Source organism: Zeus faber, assembly GCF_960531495.2.
Source record: "Zeus faber genome assembly, chromosome: 16".
Lineage (NCBI taxonomy): Eukaryota > Metazoa > Chordata > Actinopteri > Zeiformes > Zeidae > Zeus > Zeus faber.
Window position 1 is genome coordinate 24,737,087 of NC_137202.1, and position 19,872 is coordinate 24,756,958.

Consider the following 19,872-nt stretch of genomic DNA (forward strand, 5'->3'; position numbering starts at 1 on the left):
AGCCGAAGCGTCGAGGCGGGGCGAGGCTTTTTCCCCTCCGTCGTAGCTCAGGCATTCTCCCCGGCATGCCTCCGGTGTGACGCAAAACAGGTTCTGCGGGACGGACCGAAGCCATGCCACACAAGCCCCGCGAACGAGTTCTGCCGCGGAGCTAAGGAACGCGACGCGGCTCGATCCGGCGGCGGCGGCGGCGGCGGCGGCGGCGGAGGAAGAGGAGAAGGGGGGATCCGAGAGGGACGCCATGCTGTGACTTCGGCGCCGGGTCGGTTCGTGTGAAGTGCGTGTGAACGGCAGGTGAGCAGAGCTGGAACCGGGTCCGCTTCTTTGTGAACTTTCCCCCCCGTCACCAGCGCTATCCGCGGCGGCTTGATCCGTGACACATTCTGGGTCGATCCAGCTGTGGCGACCGAGAAGCACAAACTACTTAGCCGCACATAGTGCTTTGTTTCAGGCCTAACTGTTGTTGTTTTCACCTATAGTGATCTTTTGAACGTCAGTCGGTGTTGGTGTTTTATAACTTTAGTAATGTTCCATGCGCTGGAATTCACTTGCAAACATTTAGACTTTTTTTGGGAGTCTTTTTTTTTTTCCTTTTTTTTCGGGGCCGGAGGGAGGAGCCACACCCATATCCCTCTGTCTTGTGCTGGATGTATTTCCCTCTTTGGTTAGATTTCGCTCTGTTGCAGTGGAGTGGATTCCTGAGACGTGAGATCCTGCACTATTAGAGCCGAAAGTCTTCGCAGAGCTGCAAATTTGGGTTCCTCGGGGGCGGGGGCGGTTCACATGTCTACCTGGAGCAATGTGGAATCTTGAGTGAAACTGAATTGAGTTCCTTGTGTTGTTTATGTATGTTTATGAACTACTTTCTCAATAATCCATTCGTCCTTTCGCCTGTGTTCTCCCCCCAGACGGCGCTATGGCGCATCGATCGCAGTGTTCCTCTGCCGGGGATAATCCCCTGGACCCCAACTACCTTCCCCCGCATTACCGCGAGGAGTACCGCTTGGGGGTCGATGCGCTCGTCGAGGATAACCTCGAGGGCTACTATCATTGCCTCCAGCGGGCCGACTGCGTGGACTTCCTATCCACACAGGAAATCCAGTACATTCAGAGCGCCGTGCGGGTACCCCACGAGGGTACCTATGGCGAACAGCGCTTCCTCATGTCCGGGGGAGATGGCTCTTCGGACACCTACTGGCCCGTCCACTCTGACCTGGACGCCCCGGATCTTGACCTCGGCTGGCCGCCGCTCAACCGCTTCATCGGCCCCACGGAGGTCACCACTCTGGTCAACCCCGCCGAACCCGACATGCCGAGCATTAAGGAGCAGGCCCGGCGACTGATTAAAAACGCACAGCAAGTATGTCTTCCTTTTTTTCTTTCTGGTTGAACATACGCAAAAGTTGTACGGTAACATGGTATGATATATCGGATTGAAATTTTAAGTATGGGTAATGGACTTTCCCTGTTCATCACTATACAGCATGTTGTACCAGAACCTTTTAAAGCGGCCCTCTTATGACTATTCCTCCTCTCACTCCTGACCTATTAGTGACTTGTTCTTTTTACTGTCCAGGTGGTTGCCGTGGTGATGGACATGTTTACTGATGTTGACTTATTTGCGGAGATCCTTGATGCTGCTTCGCGGAATGTCGCCGTCTATATCCTTCTCGATGAACAGAACGCTCATCATTTTGTCAACATGGCTGCCAACTGCCGGGTTAACCTGGAGAGCATCCAAGTGAGTTTGAATTGTACTGAAAGACGTCTTGTTTTAATCTTTTAATCTGACTTTACTTTAAAGGAAATGTTAGTAATTCAACTAGTTTACTTGACATTGATTACGTTCTAAAGTTAATGCAATGCAAAATGGGGTTGTAAATCAGATAATGAAGAATGTGTCTTCCTCTTCATCTCTTTTGTATGTTGTTAATCCAATCTTTTTTCACACAGTTCATGCGTGTGAGGACAGTTTCTGGCATTTCCTATCACTGCCGGTCAGGAAAATCCTTCAAGGGTCAGATGATGAATCGCTTCTTGCTGACAGACTGCAGAGCTGTGCTTAGTGGAAATTACAGGTTAGGCAATTCATTGATGTAGGCTTTGAGGTCAACCTAAAATGTAGTAGTAGTGGTTAACATTAATATGGAATCAAGTGTTGGGTGTTTGATGGTGTTTCATTAATATTTTTTAACAATTGTGTTTTAAAAGACTGTATTCAGAACTTCCAGTTGACAACATTGAGATTAAGCACCCAATGAATATAATTCTTTCATTAATTCATTTTTGTCTTTCTTTCTCCAGCTTCATGTGGTCTTTTGAGAAAATACACCGTTGTTTAGCCCACCTCTTTCTCGGGCAACTGGTATCTAATTTTGATGAAGAGTTCAGGATTCTCTTTGCTCAGTCTGAACCACTGAACTTTGAAAGTGCACTTGCTCCAGTGGAGGATTTTGTACATTTGCCCGAAAGGCAATGCTTGGATGAGAGAGGAGCACTGTTCAGAGAGTCCAGGAAATATGCTGCAATTGATGTCCCTTGTCCAGATGAATGGCCTCGACAAACCTTTGATGAACGGATTACAAAGGATTGGAAAAACACCCCTCTCAGTATGCATGATTCCATTCACAGGTCTCTAGACCAAGGCCCTGTCGATATCTACAAATACTCCCCCCAGAAATTACGAAAGGATGACCCTCATGAGCAGAGCCCCTCTCGGATGCCACTCAATATGATGGAAAATCCTGATTTCAGGCGGAAGAGTTTTGCTGAAGGTATTCACAGCAGACAACCCCCTTATCAATCCGCGCAACAACCGGGAATGCCAAGCTTTGAGACTCAGGGAAAGCAGTTTCACAGAAGTCCTTATCCACCGCAGAGGATGGGACCAGAGGCAGGGTATCCTGTCTATGATAAGTTCCGGAGCTATGCTTATCAGCCAGCGGATCAGTATCCCGAGCCTGGTTCGCCACAAGAGATGGAACTGCCTGATGATTTTGACCCTGTGCTGAATTATTTGTCATCGACCACCAATGTAGAAATGGACCAGGTCTCAGAGACATTCTTACAACCAGCAGATGTACAATTTGGCTCCTCTTATCCAAGAAGAGGAAGTGTTGGGCCACCAGGCACCATTGAGACCCCAATGCCCCCGATGCCACCTGACCAGAAGCCATTTTTCCAGGATTCAAACTTGAACCGCAAGGATCCTGCTTTGAAACAGGGGCTAAGAAATTGGAGGATTAACTCCTACCTCAGTGCATTTGAGAATACGGGAGATGAGGACCCGCCACTGCCCCCTTCTCAGGTAACAGATCCCTTTGATGAGGCCCCTAACCCTTTACATCGATCGACATCAGGCCTGAATTTATCTTCTCCTAAGTTTAACGTAAATGTGAGAGAGTTCAAGATCCCTACAATACCCAGGATAAGTCAACTGGCAAGCCTTGTCAAACCCACTGTCCCAGAGCCTCCCAAAAAACTACCTGAGGATTTTAGGACTATGACTGAGGAAACCAAAACAACATCGGCAACACCCTCTGAATCATCTTCAACAAATGAAGCAGATAAGACCGATGAAGGCGAGCAAAAAGATCCAAAAGACGCAGTTGGTCGACGTGACGAGTCTTTCCGTAGGAAATATAATGCTGCAGTTCAAAGAAGCTCCAGGCTACGATCGTCTCTAATATTCAGCTCTCAACTCGAACAGCCTGTTTCACAAGATGTTAAAAGTAACCCAGTGCAACAGGATGAGGAAACAGACAAACATGAAGGTACTCAGTCTAAACTGCCTTTTGCATCACAGGTTTTGGGCCAAAGGAGATTGATTCCAAGAGAACCTTTTGAATGGAGCCGTTTTGTAAGGTCAGCCACCTTTGATAGCTCTACGACACAACCATCTAAAGCAGACGGCCTCGAAAACAATGAGGAAGCAGATAGCTCTTCAGGAGAGAACTTGTCAAAGGATCCACCGGGACACAGCGATACTAAGGAACCGCCAAAGCCTGCAGAAGCACAACAAGATAAGATTCCTCCGCCAATGTTGCGCCCAAGTAGCTCTGCAGTTGAGCTTTCCAAAATGGACCATCATGTGCACTCTACTGAATCATTGCTAGGCAACCCATTCATAGATATGAATGATCCTGACAAGAGATTAATGTTTTTCAAGGAGTTAGCGGCAAAACGGAAAGCTGCTCAGACTGCGGACGCTGAGAAGAAGGCGGAGAAATCTCTTCCGAAGACTCAACCGAATTTAAAAAACAGCACGGTGAAAAAGGAGGATCCTGCCCTTAAAACGGATACGCAGAATATTGTGGATTCATCCAGAGTGCAAACTACATTACAGGAGGCTGAGTCACAGAAAGAGGTTGTACAGAATGTTCCAGGTATTAAACAAATAGAAAAGTTTGTCTCTGTCAGTCCCGATGTCCAAGACAAGACTAACACGAAGGGTAATCGACCCAAAGGTAATATGAACTCCTCCCCTAGCTGTGAAAATAAGAAAAAGAGTGTTGCGACGGATTCAGAGAAGATAGAACTCAAGAACAGGCAAACAGACTTATCTACCGGTTTATCAGCTTCACCTCAAAGCCAACCACCAAAAGACCCCGAGCTGGTCCATCCAGCTGTGGAAGACAGCAGCCAATTTCTTCCCGATGCCCCAGATGAGCCCTCTCAATCAGTTACATCAGTGAAAAGCTCAGATCCTAGGGATTCACAAAACATCCCAAGTGAGCCTAGTGGACTCCCCTGTTCGGGTGAACAGTTAACTAGTTCTCCGCCTCATTCCACTCCGTTAGAGTCCAAACCCTCAAATATCCAGCCCCCAGACCACAGTACCACAACACGTGACTCTGCACGTGGTGAACGTGGTAATTCTCTTCGCCAAAGTGAAAGGGATTTAAAGGCAAACACACCTTTAGAGCAAAGACCTTCGAAGACGGTCCATGGGGAACCGTGCGTTGCTGAACCCAATTTGGAAACAAAACTTCCTGAATCTGAATCCAACTCTGTCTCTGTAGGGGCTGTTCCTCCTTCAAGTGATGTTACTCCCTCCAGCGGTGTACCTCCTTCCAAAGCTGTACCTCCTTCCAGCACTATAGCTTCTACCAGTGCTGATCCTCCTTCCAGTGCTGTTCCACCCTCCAAAGCCGTTCAACCTTCCAGTGCTGTACCTTCTTCCAGCGCTGTTCTTCCTTCCAGCTCTGTACCTCCTTCCAGTGCTGTTCCTCCTTCCGGTGCTGTTCCTTCTTCCAGTGCTGTTCCTCCTTCCGGTGCTGTTCCTCCTTCCAGCTCTGTTCCTCCTTCCGGTGCTGTTCCTCCTTCCGGTGCTGTTCCTTCTTCCGGTGCTGTTCCTCCTTCCGGTGCTGTTCCTCCTTCCAGTGCTGTTCCTCCTTCCAGTGCTGTTCCGCCTTCTGAAGCTGTTCCTCCTTCCAGTGCTGTACCTTCTTCCAGCGCTGTTCCTCCTTCCAGCTCCGTACCGCCTTCCAGTGCTGTTCCTCTCACCAGCCCTGTGCCTTCCAGTGCCGGCCCTCCTTCCAGCTCTGTCCCTCTTTCCAGCTCTGTTCCTTCCTCCAGTGCTGTTCCTCCTTCCAGCGCTGTTCTGCCTTCCAGCCCTGTTCCGCCCTCCAGCAATGTTCCTCCCTCCAGTGCTGTTCCTCCTACTAGCGCTGTTCCTCCCTCCAGCACTGTTCATCCCTCCAGTGATGTTCCTCCCTCCAGCACTGTTCCTCCCTCCAGTGATGTTCCTCCCTCCAGCACTATACCTTCTTCCAGTGCTGTTCCTCCTTCCAGCGCTGTTCCTCCCTCCAGTGATGTTCCTCCCTCCAGTGCTGTTCCTCCCTCCAGCACTATACCATCTTCCAATGCTGTTCCTCCTTCCAGTGCTGGTCCACCTTTCAGCACTCTTCCTCTCTCCAGTGCTGTTCCTCCCACCAGTGCTGGTCCGCCTTCCAGTACTGTTCCTCCTTCCAGCTCTGTTCCTCCCTCCAGTGCTGTTCCTCCCACCGGTGCTGGTGCGCCTTCCAATGCTGGTCCATCTTCTAGCACTGTCCCTCCCTCCGGTGCTGTTCCTCCTTCCAGCTCTGAACATTCTTCTAGCGCTGTTCCTCCCATCAGTACTGGTCCGCCTTCCAGTGCTGCTCCTGCTTCCAATGCTGTACCTTCTTCTAGCGCTCTTCCTCCTTCCAGCGCTCTTCCTCCTTCCAGCGCTCTTCCTCCTTCCAGCGCTCTTCCTTCTTCCAGTGCTGTTCCTCCCTCCAGTATTGTGCCTCCTTCCACCACTGTATCTCCTCCTGGTGCTGTTCCTGTTCCTTCATCCAGTGCTGTTTCTCCTTCCGACACTGCTGCTCCTTCCAGTGCTGTTCCTCCATCTTGTGCTGTTCCTCCCTCCAGTGCATGTCCCCCTTCCAGCACTGTACCCCCTTCAAGTGCCGTTCCTGTTCCTCCATCCAGTGCTGTTCCACCTTCCAGTGCTGTTTCTCCTTCCAATGCTGTTCCTCCCTCCAGCGCTGTATCGCCATCTCTCGAGGATGTCGGAGACAAATGCAATGCATCTCCCGACCTTAATAATTCCTCTTCCAGCTCTGTTCCTACTCAATCATGCGTAGGCTCTATATCAGATCAAGAAAGTGCAATTTCATTGGACAGTACTATCCAAAAAGAGCCCGGTGCTCCACCAAATCTCACGCCAGCTGTGGCCCCCCCTGTGGAAATGACACGAGAACTGAGTTCCTCCCCCGCGACAGCCTCACCTGCTCAATCTTACTCACCTGGATCAAATGCATTGACACATTCAACCCTTCCATCCGAACATAGCGCCCCGGGATTCAGCGGTTCCAGTCCTGTCGTATCATGTTCCGCCAAAGTGCCTGACTCAGATGTATCGAATGTGTTGCCCAAGATTGACGATACAGCAGCAAACATGTTGCCGACACCCAGCCAACCAGAAGTAAGCTCGCCACCTGAAGTCACCCCAACAGACTCGAGCACATCTCCAATACCTGCATCAATAGAACCATCTGACAGTCCAGTTACACCTACCTCAGACGTCACTTCAGACCCGACTGCGGTGCCGACGGAAACCGATCTGGCATGTGAAACGACCACAGATTCCAAACGCAGCCCTTCAGAGCCACCTTTGTCAAGTAAAGATAGCAATGTTAGCGATAAATGTGAAGTTAGAAACGAGCCTGAGAGACCGGACCCTGAATGTGAGAAGAAAACGGGAGGAGCCGAGGCAACAGACAGTAGTAGCAAAACTACTCCGCAGGATTCAGACGGACTAAGCGATGAATCCAAGAAAAGCACAAGCCCCGAAAAAGCCGCCGCCACGTCAGATGAAGCACTCCCTCTGTCGCCCCAGTCAAAGGTGCCAAAAGTGAGCCACTCTCGCTACCACTCCTCGACGGCTAACGTCATCTCAAGTAGTAATCTAAGAGATGATACGAAGCTGCTTTTGGAGCAAATCTCTGCAAATAGCCAGAGCAGGGCCGAGCTGGCCAAAGAGTCGACGGCGACCGATGACGATAAGAAAGGTGAAGCTGAGAAGAATGCAAATAGGGGGAAAGGCGGAGCCGCAAAGTCTTTAAGCAAAGGAACAATCAAGACCTCGGAAGAGCGAGAAAAATTGCTTGAGAAAATCCAAAGCATGCGAAAGGAGAGGAAAGTGTACAGCCGTTTTGAGGTATGCAATTTGGTCTCTGAGTAGCCTAAATTAACTGTTACTTTTTGCCGTCCTGGTTTTTCAAATAATAACTGAATTCTGTTGTATTTCAATAGATGGCACCGTAGCTGGCGACAAAACTGGAAAGGATCAGGAGTCAATGAGGAAAAGTCAACATCTTGACAAAGAGATAATTGGATTTACCATTGCAATGTTGTGGTCGTGTTTTTTTACACTAGGAGTCTTTAACTGGCAGAGAGTATGTGCTTAAGTGTGCCTCTTGTTTGAGGGTAAACATTGATTCATAGCAGCAGAAGTAAATGCATCTGCACAGATGATTCAAGGATCTTCCAAATGTGGCTGTGCGCTGACTGGGTTTACCATCAAACTGCTATTGCCATGAAAGAGAAATATGGATGGAGAGTCATGTGTGATCAAATCATATGAAATTCGGTGGCTGCATGGGTCAAGTGCAATTATATCACTGTGTTGACGTGTTTGACGTGGTCTGTCTGCAAGTAATACAGTGCCGACAGCCAAAACACAAATGTGTGCCAATTTACAACAAATAAAATAAAATGTGATTTCAGGCTGTTTGGAGACAGTTTGCCTTACAATATGCCATGATTTTGGCATCTGTTTTGAACCAAAGATACTTAAATAATCATGATTATTTGTCAAACAAATGGATATGTGGTCATACTAGAGGGGATTCTGCCTTAATGTGATTAAAATCAATGATTGTATAATTTGAAAGCTTTGTTACATGGTTTAAATTGTTGGAAGTGTTTTGAACAGTCGCAAAAAGACAAGCACAGTTTTGAAGCTTAGCTTATTTCACACGTCACGATAACTTGTATACATTGTATACATTCTCGCACAATATCTGTGTAATATGCTTTTTACCATTCATTCTGTAAAGGACTTATATTTGTGTGTTGGATTCAGCTGAAATTATTTCGAGCTGCTCCGATGTACCTGTTTTCCCTGCGCTCGCCCTGATCACTACTGACATCACAGCTTTGCATGGATTGAAATCAGAAAAGTTTTTTTTTGTTGTTTTTTTTTAACTGCTTTAAGTATGCGTGGAGTATTTTTTCACCTTGTGCCGAACGGCTCAATATGCTCTTCAAATTCCATCTTGGTTGTCTCACAGATATTCTGCACATTTGTAAATAAAACAGTATGTGAAATATCTCCTCTGCCACTCAGCCTCTCATCTCCAACCCCCCCCCCCCACCCTAGATCTGCTTACAAGGTATTCAGAAAGTCATTTTACTGTAGAGTTGTGTTGCCTATTTTTTTTTGGGGGGGGGGTTCGCAAATGGGGCACAATGGCACAGTCAGATGATTGGTTTGGAATATTGCCAGAAGCACTGCGACAGATCCAAAGAGATGTAACAAAGAAATGTTCTATTGGATGAAACCACATCCATTTTGCTGTGTTTATAAAGTGATATTCACAATGAAGCCCTGCATTAGGTTACGCTTCTAATATGCTTATAGGCTTCTCACAGTAACACTTCTAACAGGTAGATGCTGCAGTAACAAATAAGTAGATGGATGAGAGCAGAGCGGGTGTCATTTATCGTATTTATCTATTTCCACATTCTTACTTAACCTACCTCTGTATTAGGTATTTGCAGTTAAATGTACATAGAGTATTGTATAGTAGTATAGTAGTAGTAGTATTGTATACATATTTAACCTAAATATTTTATAGGATAAATCTCGTTTGTTTATCCTCATTTAGTTAATTTGTTAGTTTTCCTTTCTGTCTTGTGATTAATTTATTAGATCACGTGCCAGACAAAAATAAACGTCGAGGCAGAGGGGTGTTGCGGTTGATGCGTTTGGTGACTGACACAACATTTAATCCAGTGACAGGTGAAGTGAATAACATTGATCATCTTGTTCCAATGGCACCTGTCAAGGGGTGGCATATATTAGGCAGCAAGTGAACAGTCAGTTGTTGAAGTTGATGTGTTGGAAGCAGGAAAATGGGCAAGCGTAAGGATCTGAGCCACTCTGACAAGGACCAAATTGTGATGGCTAGAGGACCGGGTCAGAGCATCTCCAAAACGACAGGTCTGGTGGGGTGTTCCTGGTTTGCAGTGGTTAGTACTGGGCTGGGGGCGGGATATGGGCCTGAAGGGGGTGTGGAGAGGCCCAGCATGGCAGAAGCGCATGGCGGGCCTCTCTGCGTCCGTGGTTGGTCGTCGTGGTTTCGGTGCCCCCGGGTACGGTGGGGGGGGTGGTGCCGGGGCGGGGTCCGCGTGGTCGCGGCCCGCCCTGCTGCACCCCTACGGTTGATCTGGTTGTGCTTCGCCTATCTCTCCCAGTGCCAACACTCATAATCAGTACATACGCCACACAGGTAAGGACGGGTGGGGTGCGAGGTATGTGGGTGGGGTTGTGGCGGGCGGCTGCGATCTTGCCCGTCACGCTCCTGCCCCGACGTGCTTCTAGTCCTTCCTGTCATTTTAATACCACTCATATTTGGTTTAGAACACATACACTCGCACATTAATCTAACTCCAAACCACCAAACACCAGACCAGGGTCTGTGGGGCAGGAGTGGTGCAAGTGATTCCGGTTCGACTTGCTTGGAGGACTCACACCCCCACACCCCGCAATTTTAACCGCGATTGCCTGGGGTTTCCCGGGGGGGCGGGGCGCTGGTGGGTCGGTGTGGGGGTGTGGTTTGCCGGGGGGCAAACGTGTGGGCCCCCTGCCTTGCTGGATTGGGGTCCTGGGGGCTTGCGCCTGGCGCGGGGTTGTTTCTGGCGCGCTGCAACCCTGCGGAGAGCGCTGCTGGGTGGCTTCCAGAGCCCCTGTGAGGCCGCTTGCTGTCGCGGGTGTGGGTTGAGGTGCGGGGGGCGGCTGTCGGCCTTTTCTCCCGCTGTGTGGCCTCTCTGCGGCGGGTGCCACGGGGGCTGGGGACGGTGGAGTGCCCACCTATCTAGGGCACTCGGGGCTCACGGCTGGATGGGGTGTATACACTATAGACTACTTTACTTTTTTCCATGTATATGTTGTGGTTTGGTTCTGTGTTTATTTGATTCTCCCCCTCTTCTCCTCTCAGTAGTGATCAGTTGATTATAGACCAAAATATGGTGAGATGGTTCTCCAGAGAGGGGTGGCGGTTGGAAAAGTTAAACAGCTATAAACTTTGCTCGTGGACGGACTAACCGTTACAGAGGAAATCGTAGACAAATACTTTAGGTTGATAAAGTATTTAATCTTGAACAAGAGGATCCAAGGTTGTACAAGAGGAGCAGTTTCCATGTAACAACACAACAGAATGTCACAGAGAAAGTGCTAAATTTTCACTGGAGAGTTTGAGCTTTTTATACAGTCTTGTTGGAGTGGGAAACTGAGGAGCCGCTGGGAGGAAGGTCAGTAGATGTCACAACACCCCCTGCGTAGGTCATTGATGGGGCAGTTTCGTAGAGAGCGACTATCTGTTGAGGTTTCCTTCCTCCCCTTTACGACACAGAAAGTGACTAGTTAACATCCTTTTTACGACAGGAACTCTACTTAGCCTTGGAAGGACAAACCGAGGATACATACATCGTACAAGAGTTGACCTGAAATGCACAGCAATAGGACATGAACTCTTACTTAGCATTTAGAAGGATAAACAGAGTACACATATGTTGTACAAGAGTTCACGCGAAAGGCACAGCAATATATATGTTATAAAATTCTTATAACAGTGGTTCTGTTCAACAAAAAGCTGTGCTCTTGTAATCCTACTGTAATCCTACTGAGTTATTGCAGCAGTTGTTGATAATTCAGTAATGAATAAAGAGTTGCATTGCAGGTTGAGAGGTTGAACTCCAGAGCTCGGCAACTCTGTCCTAGATGAAACGGAACAAATATTCTCTGTTGTATTTCGAGCACAGGTTAAAAAAAAGGGGGGGAGAGAGAGAGAGAGAGAGAGAGAGAGAGAGAGAACTGTACTATGGAGCAATGTAAGAAGGTGGCCTGGTCTGATGAATCAGGTTTTCCTCTTCATCATGTGGATGCCCGGGGTTAGGGTCCGATCTGATGGAGCATCTGTGGGATGTGTTGGAACAACAAGTCTGATCCATGGGGGCCCCACCTCACAACTTCCAGGACTTAAAGGATCTGCTGCTAACGTCTTGGTGCCAGATACCACAGGACACCTTCAGGGGTCTTGTGGGGTCCATGCCTCCACGGGTCACAGCTGTTTTGGCGGCACGAGGGGGAGCTGCACGATATTAGTGTTATTAGTGGTTATTAGTGGTTATTAGTGGTTATTAGTGGTTGTTTCGATGTTGCGGCTGATCAGCGTATTAGCATGCTGTTATGCTGTCTCTGGCTGCAGTACATGTTCAACACCACATGGTGGTGCTAGTAGTCCACAGTCATTCCTCAGAACCTCAACATCCTTTCTGCAAGTGATGGACATGTCTGTGCAACTGTTGAACAGTGTTCAATTTAATGCCCTTTACCATTAAAATTAAAAAAATGCACCCCCGGATTACTCAACTCAAAGCAGCTTAAGTTTATTTATTAGCAATTGTAAGTCAGCAATTATTATTATTATTATTATTATTATTATTATTATTATTATTGGTCCAGCCCATTGGGCTGGAAACCTATTGTTATTTTTCGGGGGGAAAATTCTCAGAATTTTGATATTGAAAACTATATGGATGACATACTCCACCGGAAGCTACCATCACAGGTGAGGTGTCGTTTAAATCGGTATGTCACAAGGTTCTTGTGGTTTAAATTTCATCCAAATTCATCCAAAGACAGAGCAGATATTAGTGAGAAATAAATTTGACCCGAAATATTCAGCTGCTCTTGGTTAACTGACATGGAAATATTCATAAACAAAATGAAGGAGATGAGATTTAGAGTCAGATGCATTATGACGTCATTATAATATTTGTTATGTTATACTGTGTTATTTTTTTTTGGGGGGGGGGGGGCATATTTGTTGTTTATTCTTAGGATTAGTGTATATCTATCTATCTATCTATCTATCTATCTATCTATCTATCTATCTATCTACCTGCATTTATTCCATGGCCGCGAACCTCATGCGTATATATTCAGGTTCTTCTTCTTTAGGTGACAGGCCATAATATCCATAATAATATACTGTAGTTTCTAACAAGCTGCTGTAGCTTCTGTAATTGGGCCCTACTTTTTCAGCCATGGGGTGAGAGGCACAGGCCGCTCTAGGTTTGAGTTTGAAACTGCTCATGAATTGGGCATGGTTTTCCTTGTTTCCCCTCGTCCTGTTCTGCAGGGTTATTTGGGTGTACGTGTCGACCGGTATCTGGGTGTATCCCCTCCTCGGGCTCTTCAACTCTTCAAAAAATCTATTCACAAGTAGGGTAGAGTAAAAGGTACTGGCTCTCTCAGGAAATGTAAATCACAAAGCCTTTCTAAAACAAACGTAGTTAGTTTGAAAGTAACTTTGTTAGTTAGGCATTTGTCCTTGATCATATTTGGTGAACATCATTAGGTTATTTTGTCCTGTATGGGTTAAGTTTGTAGTATTGTACTAAAAACATTCCAAAACGTCAGGAACACATAGCACTGTGCTTATTATTATGACCTACTGAGTCACTCCATCACATGGGTGCCGTTCGGCCTTTTTATTTTCAGAATCTTTTATAACAGGAAATAATCTTCATGCGATTTTGTTTTTCTTCTCGTCTAATATACACGTTAAACTCCCAGAGTTTAGAAAACATGCTTTCCCACGCCCGGCACAAAAGACTTATTCATATCATCGCTTACACACACACTGCATGTGACGGGGTAGAACATCTCATTTAAAAATGGCCGCCACACAAGTTATATATCAGGCTTAAATTCATTAGCTAATAATTATCATTAAATAACATGCTTTTAAAAAAATATATATATAAATATCACACTAAGAATTGATTTAAAAACTTTTTCTCATTCAATTATCAGTGACAGGGTGGATAGGTTATGCTTGACAGACCCAATTAAACATGTTAAAACATCAAATTATCAGTAATAAATGACATCATAACTCATTGTAGCTCAGATGACCTGACTTCCTCTTTACGTCACTTAAAAGCAGCAGTTCATTGTCTCTGAAGGGAGAATAAGTTGGTTGGACGGACGGGGAAAGCAACACTGAGGGACAAATACATGATCGAATTTGAATTAAAAACAATGTTTTTTATATTCAATTGAAATAAATATTTACTTTTAAAAAATAACTAAATGTGATGGTAATACACCTTTTTATTCTGTAATATTTGTGATTCAACTTCCATGACTCTAGGGTCTACATGGACATGAAAAGAAAGTTTTAAAAAGTTATAAAAAAATATTATTATTGACTTTAAATAACATTTTCTTAACATAATGAACTTTAAATAATTAGTTTTTTAGCGTGGAAAAGCTGTGGTAGATTATTGTGTTTTATAGACTCCATTAAACGTTTTGGAACCAAATGGCATTCCCTTCAATGGAAAGACTCGGGACTCTAGACTACTAGTGACACAAGACTCGCGGACAATTTGTCCACGGCGAACAAATAGTTTTTAATGACTCATTAGATATGGCTCGCCCACTCTGGAGTCAGAGTGGGCGAGCGAGCGGGCAAATAATTACAGAGGATGCATTAAAGTTCCATGCAAAAACCAGGTGTCGGCATTTGCCATAACTGATTTTGACGGTGAATGATTTACAATCCGCTTTCCACCAAAATAAACAACTTTGACAGACTCAAATGATTCTCAGGAGTGCGTCACGCCCACTGTATCAAACGAAAGAAGAGTCTGAAAATTGAACGACTCATTGGTCTTTACTGAATGACTCGTCAATTGCAGAATGAATAAAAAAAAAAAGAGTCGAACCTCACGTCACCACTAATAGTTCTATAACAGTTGAAAAACACTGTTACGATTCAGCAAGGGTTATGGAAAATGGAAGCACTTACACAGTTAAATCCAGGGCAGAAACATAGCTCCTCAGACGTTTGCCCCACTTGCTTTATGTTTCCAAGTCTCAAAATAGTTTAAAGTCTTGAGGCTATTTGGATAGGAGCCAAACGCTCTGTGCGATTCCAGTTTTACTCCCTGAGCACAGCGACGGCGCCACGGGGTCATTCCCTGGCCACCTCCAACTCTAGCGGCATAAAGTGGAATTCTCAAACGGAGACTGAATTCCTCTTCGACTCGTGTGGTTCACTCCATTGTAAAAAGGACAAAAAGCGATTTTAATTTATTTTTTTCCTACTGACGCTGTGTCTGCAACCGGCCTCATCAACAAGGCCTGGGACACGGTCCTGTTCGCCCAAAATTTCATGGGTTTGTCGATGAGTTACATTAACGCACATTCCTCATGGTTCTGGACTCTTATCCGTGAACATTGCACATACTGTGACACTTTTAGACGAAACATTTGCACATTCCTGCACAAACTGTACAGCTTTATTGAAAAAAAAAACAACAACAAAAAAAACAGCCTTATTTGACATATTCTTATATATTTTACATAAAGTTTTACATTTATCTTTCATGCATGCACCGTACACCAAGACAAATTCCTTGCGTGTGTAAGCTTACTTGGCAATAAAGATGATTCTGGTTCTGGTTCTGGTACAGTCTTAGAATCTGCACACGTGGGTCTCCAAACCCAGCTGCACGCTCAGACCCGGAAAGCCGACTGGTTGCGAAAGAGAGGATCTAAATGGCATGCGTCACAAGAAACAGAGGGCCTCTTGTCCGGGAATGTTGAAAATAACTTGATCAGCCCATGAAGACTTACACTAATCTTGTACTAAAAGGCTTTTTCTTTGTCCGACCTTCACCCCCCCCCCTCCCCCCACGGCCCTCCTTTCATGTCCCATGGGTGGGGGGGACAGCACACGCAATTTAAAGCGCTTCGCCGAGGATACCTTTATTTTCCTCAGTCTACATTTGCGTTTTGCAACCAGTAGCATTTGATAAATTGGTCCTGTGAAAATAGAAATGAGAATGAAGGCAGCTGTGGGCAGGGTTTATCACATCGCGGCGTTTGGCTGGTACGCCTTCGTAGTGAGGGCGCTGGTGGCCAAGGACGGAGAGGAGCTGCCGCCCGGGATCTTTGTGTACGGAGGACCCTGGAAATACCTCACCTTCCTGAATTTGGTGAGTAGTCAGGCGGTGCCGTATGTTCCGAAACCCCATTAGTCTGAAAAATGTCCCATTGGACATGGACGACTCCCTAATCCTAACCCTAACCCTGTCCCATTGGACATGGACGACTCCCTAATCCTAACCCTAACCCTGTCCCATTGGACATGGATGACACCCTAACCCTAACCCTGTCCCATTGTAAATGGACAACACTCTAACCATAACCCTAACCCTGTCCCATTGTAAATGGACAACACTCTAACCATAACCCTAACCCTGTCCCATTGGACATGGACGACACCCTAATCGTAACCCTAACCCTAACCCTGTCCCATTGGAGACGTATGACACCCTAACCCCTAACCTGAACCCTGTCCCATTTGACCTGGACGACACCCTAATCCTAACCCTGACCCTAACCCTGTCCTATTGGACATGGACGACACCCTAACCCTAACCCTGTCCCATTGGACCTGGATGACACCCTAACCCTAACCCTGTCTCATTGGACATGGACGACAACCTAACCCATAACCCTGTCCCATTGGACATGGACGACACCCTACCCCTGTCCCATTGGAGACGTATGACACCCTAACCCGAACCCTGTCCCACTGGACCTGGAGGACACCCTTACCCTAACCCGAACCCTGTCCCATTTGACCTAGACGACACCCTAACCCTAACCCTGTGCCATTGGACCTGGACGACACCCTCACCCTTACCCTAACACTAACCCTCTCCCATTGGACATGGACGACACCCTAACACTAACACTAACCCTGTCCCATTGGACCTGGTCGACACCCTTACCCTAACACTAACCCTCTCCCATTGGACATGGACGACACCCTAACACTAACACTAACCGAACCCTAAACTTAACCATCTCTAACCCGTCATTTTTCGGACTATTGGGGTTTTGGCATAATGGGCCATCGGAACAGCGGGCAGTCAGTCCCCAGTCACACACACCTGTCTCCCATCCGGGAGCTGGGAAACGGCGGGAAGGTTTAATCATGGTGTCGTTTGGAAACATTCCAGCTACTGCAGATGTTCTTTTTTGGACTGGCCACCGTCAACGATCTGCAACCTGGGGAAAAGGGCGAAAACCTCCTCCACCGATGTAAAGACTTGCTTTTCTCCGTCTTTGCCTTCCCTGTGGGCATGGTGAGAAAACATTTAATTATTGTTTTTTTTCATGACAAGTGATGTTTAGATTGTTTTCTTGCTCCTGTTGGCGTCTCCTGATTTAACATCTTTCTCCGAATGGTGTTCAGTTTGTCGTCGTGCTTTTCTGGGGGATCTTTGCCTACGACAGGGAGTTGGTCTACCCAGCCTCTATCGATGCCTTCTTTCCTCCATGGATGAACCATTCTATGGTCTGTAATGTGCTGCTCGGTTCCACCCTACACCTACGAGTACAATATAAATACAATGCTTTAAAACAGCTTTTATATGCTGTAATGTAAGAATTCATTCAACACACTGGCGTTTTTCGGGCAACTTTTATCAGTAATGTATGTTAATACTGTAACTTATACTTAAGACAGACTTAACTGCCACTTGTCCATATTGGGTACAACAATATGTAGTGAATGAAAGTCTGTTAAGTTGCAAGACTGTTTGTTAGATTTTGACATCATTTCTTTATTTAAAAAAAAATGTCAGGCGGAATAACCTGGGCCGCCCACAAGGGAGGACAAAAGGGAAAGCTTTCTGGGGCCCAGTTGCTGGGGGGGGGGGGGGCATGGAGGCATCTGGGTAGGGCCCGCTCTGCATCAGAATGACCTCCAAATATAAATAATAAAAACAGTGAATAAGATAAAAACTGTGTTTTTATTGTAGATTTTTTTTTATAATCTGTTCCCTAATTGAATGAAACAAAAAAAGCACCATGCTTAACAGGGAGACTTTTTCGGTCACTCTCTTATCTCTTAATCTCTCTTAACTGGACCTTTTCAGGGGCCCAGCCATTTCTGTGGGCGGGCCTGGGTACAACCGTAAATAAATCCTTGTAGGCCTTTTCACCATCTAGAACACAGTTGCGCCGCCTGACTTTTTTTTTTATCCACAAAACTCCCAAAATTAATGCACTTCTTAATTTTTTTAAGCAGTTTCAAATAGAGCGTACTTTTAGAGATTTCTTTTAGCATTTTACAATAAAAAAATTTTTGCAGCGTCTTCACATCTAGTATATTTTACTGATAATCGGTTCAGATGCAAAAAAAACAAAACGTCATTACACTCGTATGTGTACATATGTGTTATTTCTCATCTCATTATATTTTGTGTATCTTTCTTGACTGTACTGTTTACTGCTACTGGAACGCCTGAATTTCCCCCTGTGTTATCTGATCTTATCTTATCCTATCTTATCTTATCTGCATGTGCAGCACTCCTTTGTTCTGCCTATCTTGCTCGGAGAAATCCTGGTGCAGCCGCATGTCTACCCGAAGATGAAACACGGCTTGGCAGCATTAGGGCTTGTGGGCTTGTCTTACTTAAGCTGGTAAGTAACAATTCTCCCTGTATATTTTTTGGGTCATATTTATGAGTTTTCTGTTGGGTTGTTTATTTGTTTGCTCGCTTGTTTGTTATTTATTTCTCTATTTTTTTTTTGGGGGGGGGGGGGCTATATTTGTTGTTTATCATTAGGATTAGTGTATATTGTCGTCTTTCATTGTGTACAGTAACTGATACTGTTAGATACTGATAGATACTGTTAACAGTAACAGTATCTATCTATCTATCTATCTATCTATCTATCTATCTATCTATCTATCTATCTATCTATCTATCTATCTATCTATCTATCTATCTATCTATCTATCTATCTATCTATCTATCTATCTATCTATCTATCTATCTATCTATCTGTCCACCTGCATTTATTCCATGGCCGCGAACCTCATGCGTATATATTCAGGTTCTTCTTCTTTAGGTGACAGGCCATAATATCCATAATAATATACTGTAGTTTCTAACAAGCTGCTGTAGCTTCTGTAATTGGGCCCTACTTTTTCAGCCATGGGGTGAGAGGCACAGGCCGATCTAGGTTTGAGTTTGAAACTGCTCATGAATTGGGCATGGTTTTCCTTGTTTCCCCTCGTCCTGTTCTGCAGGGTTATTTGGGTGTACGTGTCGACCGGTATCTGGGTGTATCCCCTCCTCGGGCTCTTCAGTCACGCCGGGCTGGTGGGCTTGTTCTTGTTTAACATGTCTGTGGTCGCCATGCTCTACGTGCTCGGAGATAAGCTCAGCAGTTGCGTCTGGGGTAAGTTACTCAAAACATAGCAACGCAAGACAAACCGCTCTCCGGGCTCAAAGGTTCTCGTTATCTCTCTGTTTAAGGATAGGTTGGTCATTTTTCAACCCAGGCCTTATTAAAATGGTGGTTTCCTCTCATTTAGAATTGTTCATGGCACAACCTCACTCAACGCTTTACTTTTGAGAAACTTACCACTCTGCTGCAGCTTCCCACTGTGCTTTAATGCAGTTCAGTGGGGGAAACATTTTGGACAACAAAACAACAACATGCAAAATCTCCAGAAAGCTCACAATATAGCCGGTGGAGTGCCAAGTCTTTATATGCGACTCCGAAGTTAAATCGTCACAAACTCAACAAGGTTTTTCAGGCTTTTGCGTTTCCGCAAATTGGCTGTTTTGGCTTTGTTGCTCTAACGCACGAGACTAGAAACAGGAAGTTGCGACGCTTCTTACTGGCAGCCTTCTTGGATGTATTACAGCGATCGTAAAAAGTAGTTTTGATTAAGATACGATACAATTATTACTGTGTGATGTGATATAAAACATGTTCAATAAAGACGCTAAGACGCAATTTAGAGTTTTATGTGAGTTTCCCATTTCCCACAAGCAGATTCAACTGTTTTGTTTTTTACTTTCTCTCCATTGGATTGCATTTAAGCATCGTGAGAATCATATCAATCTATATAGCCGACCTACCCTTTAACATCTCTCTGCATCTTTCACTGTTTTTTTTCTAGGTAAAGGAAAGCACAAAATGACAACTAAAAGAAAGTGACTGTCGGACGTTCTTAA

At 45.6% G+C, this 19,872-nt stretch overlaps 2 protein-coding genes across 2 annotated transcripts; both read left to right on the top strand.

Annotated features, from left to right (window-relative positions):
- Positions 1-51: 51 nt before the first annotated feature.
- On the top strand, positions 52-8,850 carry fam83ha (family with sequence similarity 83 member Ha). The gene is made up of 6 exons (XM_080016508.1): positions 52-294; positions 909-1,360; positions 1,577-1,741; positions 1,954-2,078; positions 2,305-7,684; positions 7,780-8,850. The coding sequence occupies exons 2-6, from the start codon at positions 917-919 to the stop codon at positions 7,789-7,791; spliced, it is 6,126 nt and encodes a 2,041-aa protein (XP_079872634.1). The 5' UTR covers positions 52-294; positions 909-916; the 3' UTR covers positions 7,792-8,850.
- A 6,432-nt stretch (positions 8,851-15,282) lies between these two features.
- On the top strand, positions 15,283-19,107 carry LOC307242124 (androgen-dependent TFPI-regulating protein; the record flags this gene model as incomplete). Its single annotated transcript, XM_080016459.1, has 5 exons — positions 15,283-15,822; positions 16,855-16,980; positions 17,091-17,192; positions 18,207-18,322; positions 18,936-19,107. The coding sequence occupies exons 1-5, from the start codon at positions 15,664-15,666 to the stop codon at positions 19,105-19,107; spliced, it is 675 nt and encodes a 224-aa protein (XP_079872585.1). The 5' UTR covers positions 15,283-15,663.
- Positions 19,108-19,872: the final 765 nt, after the last annotated feature.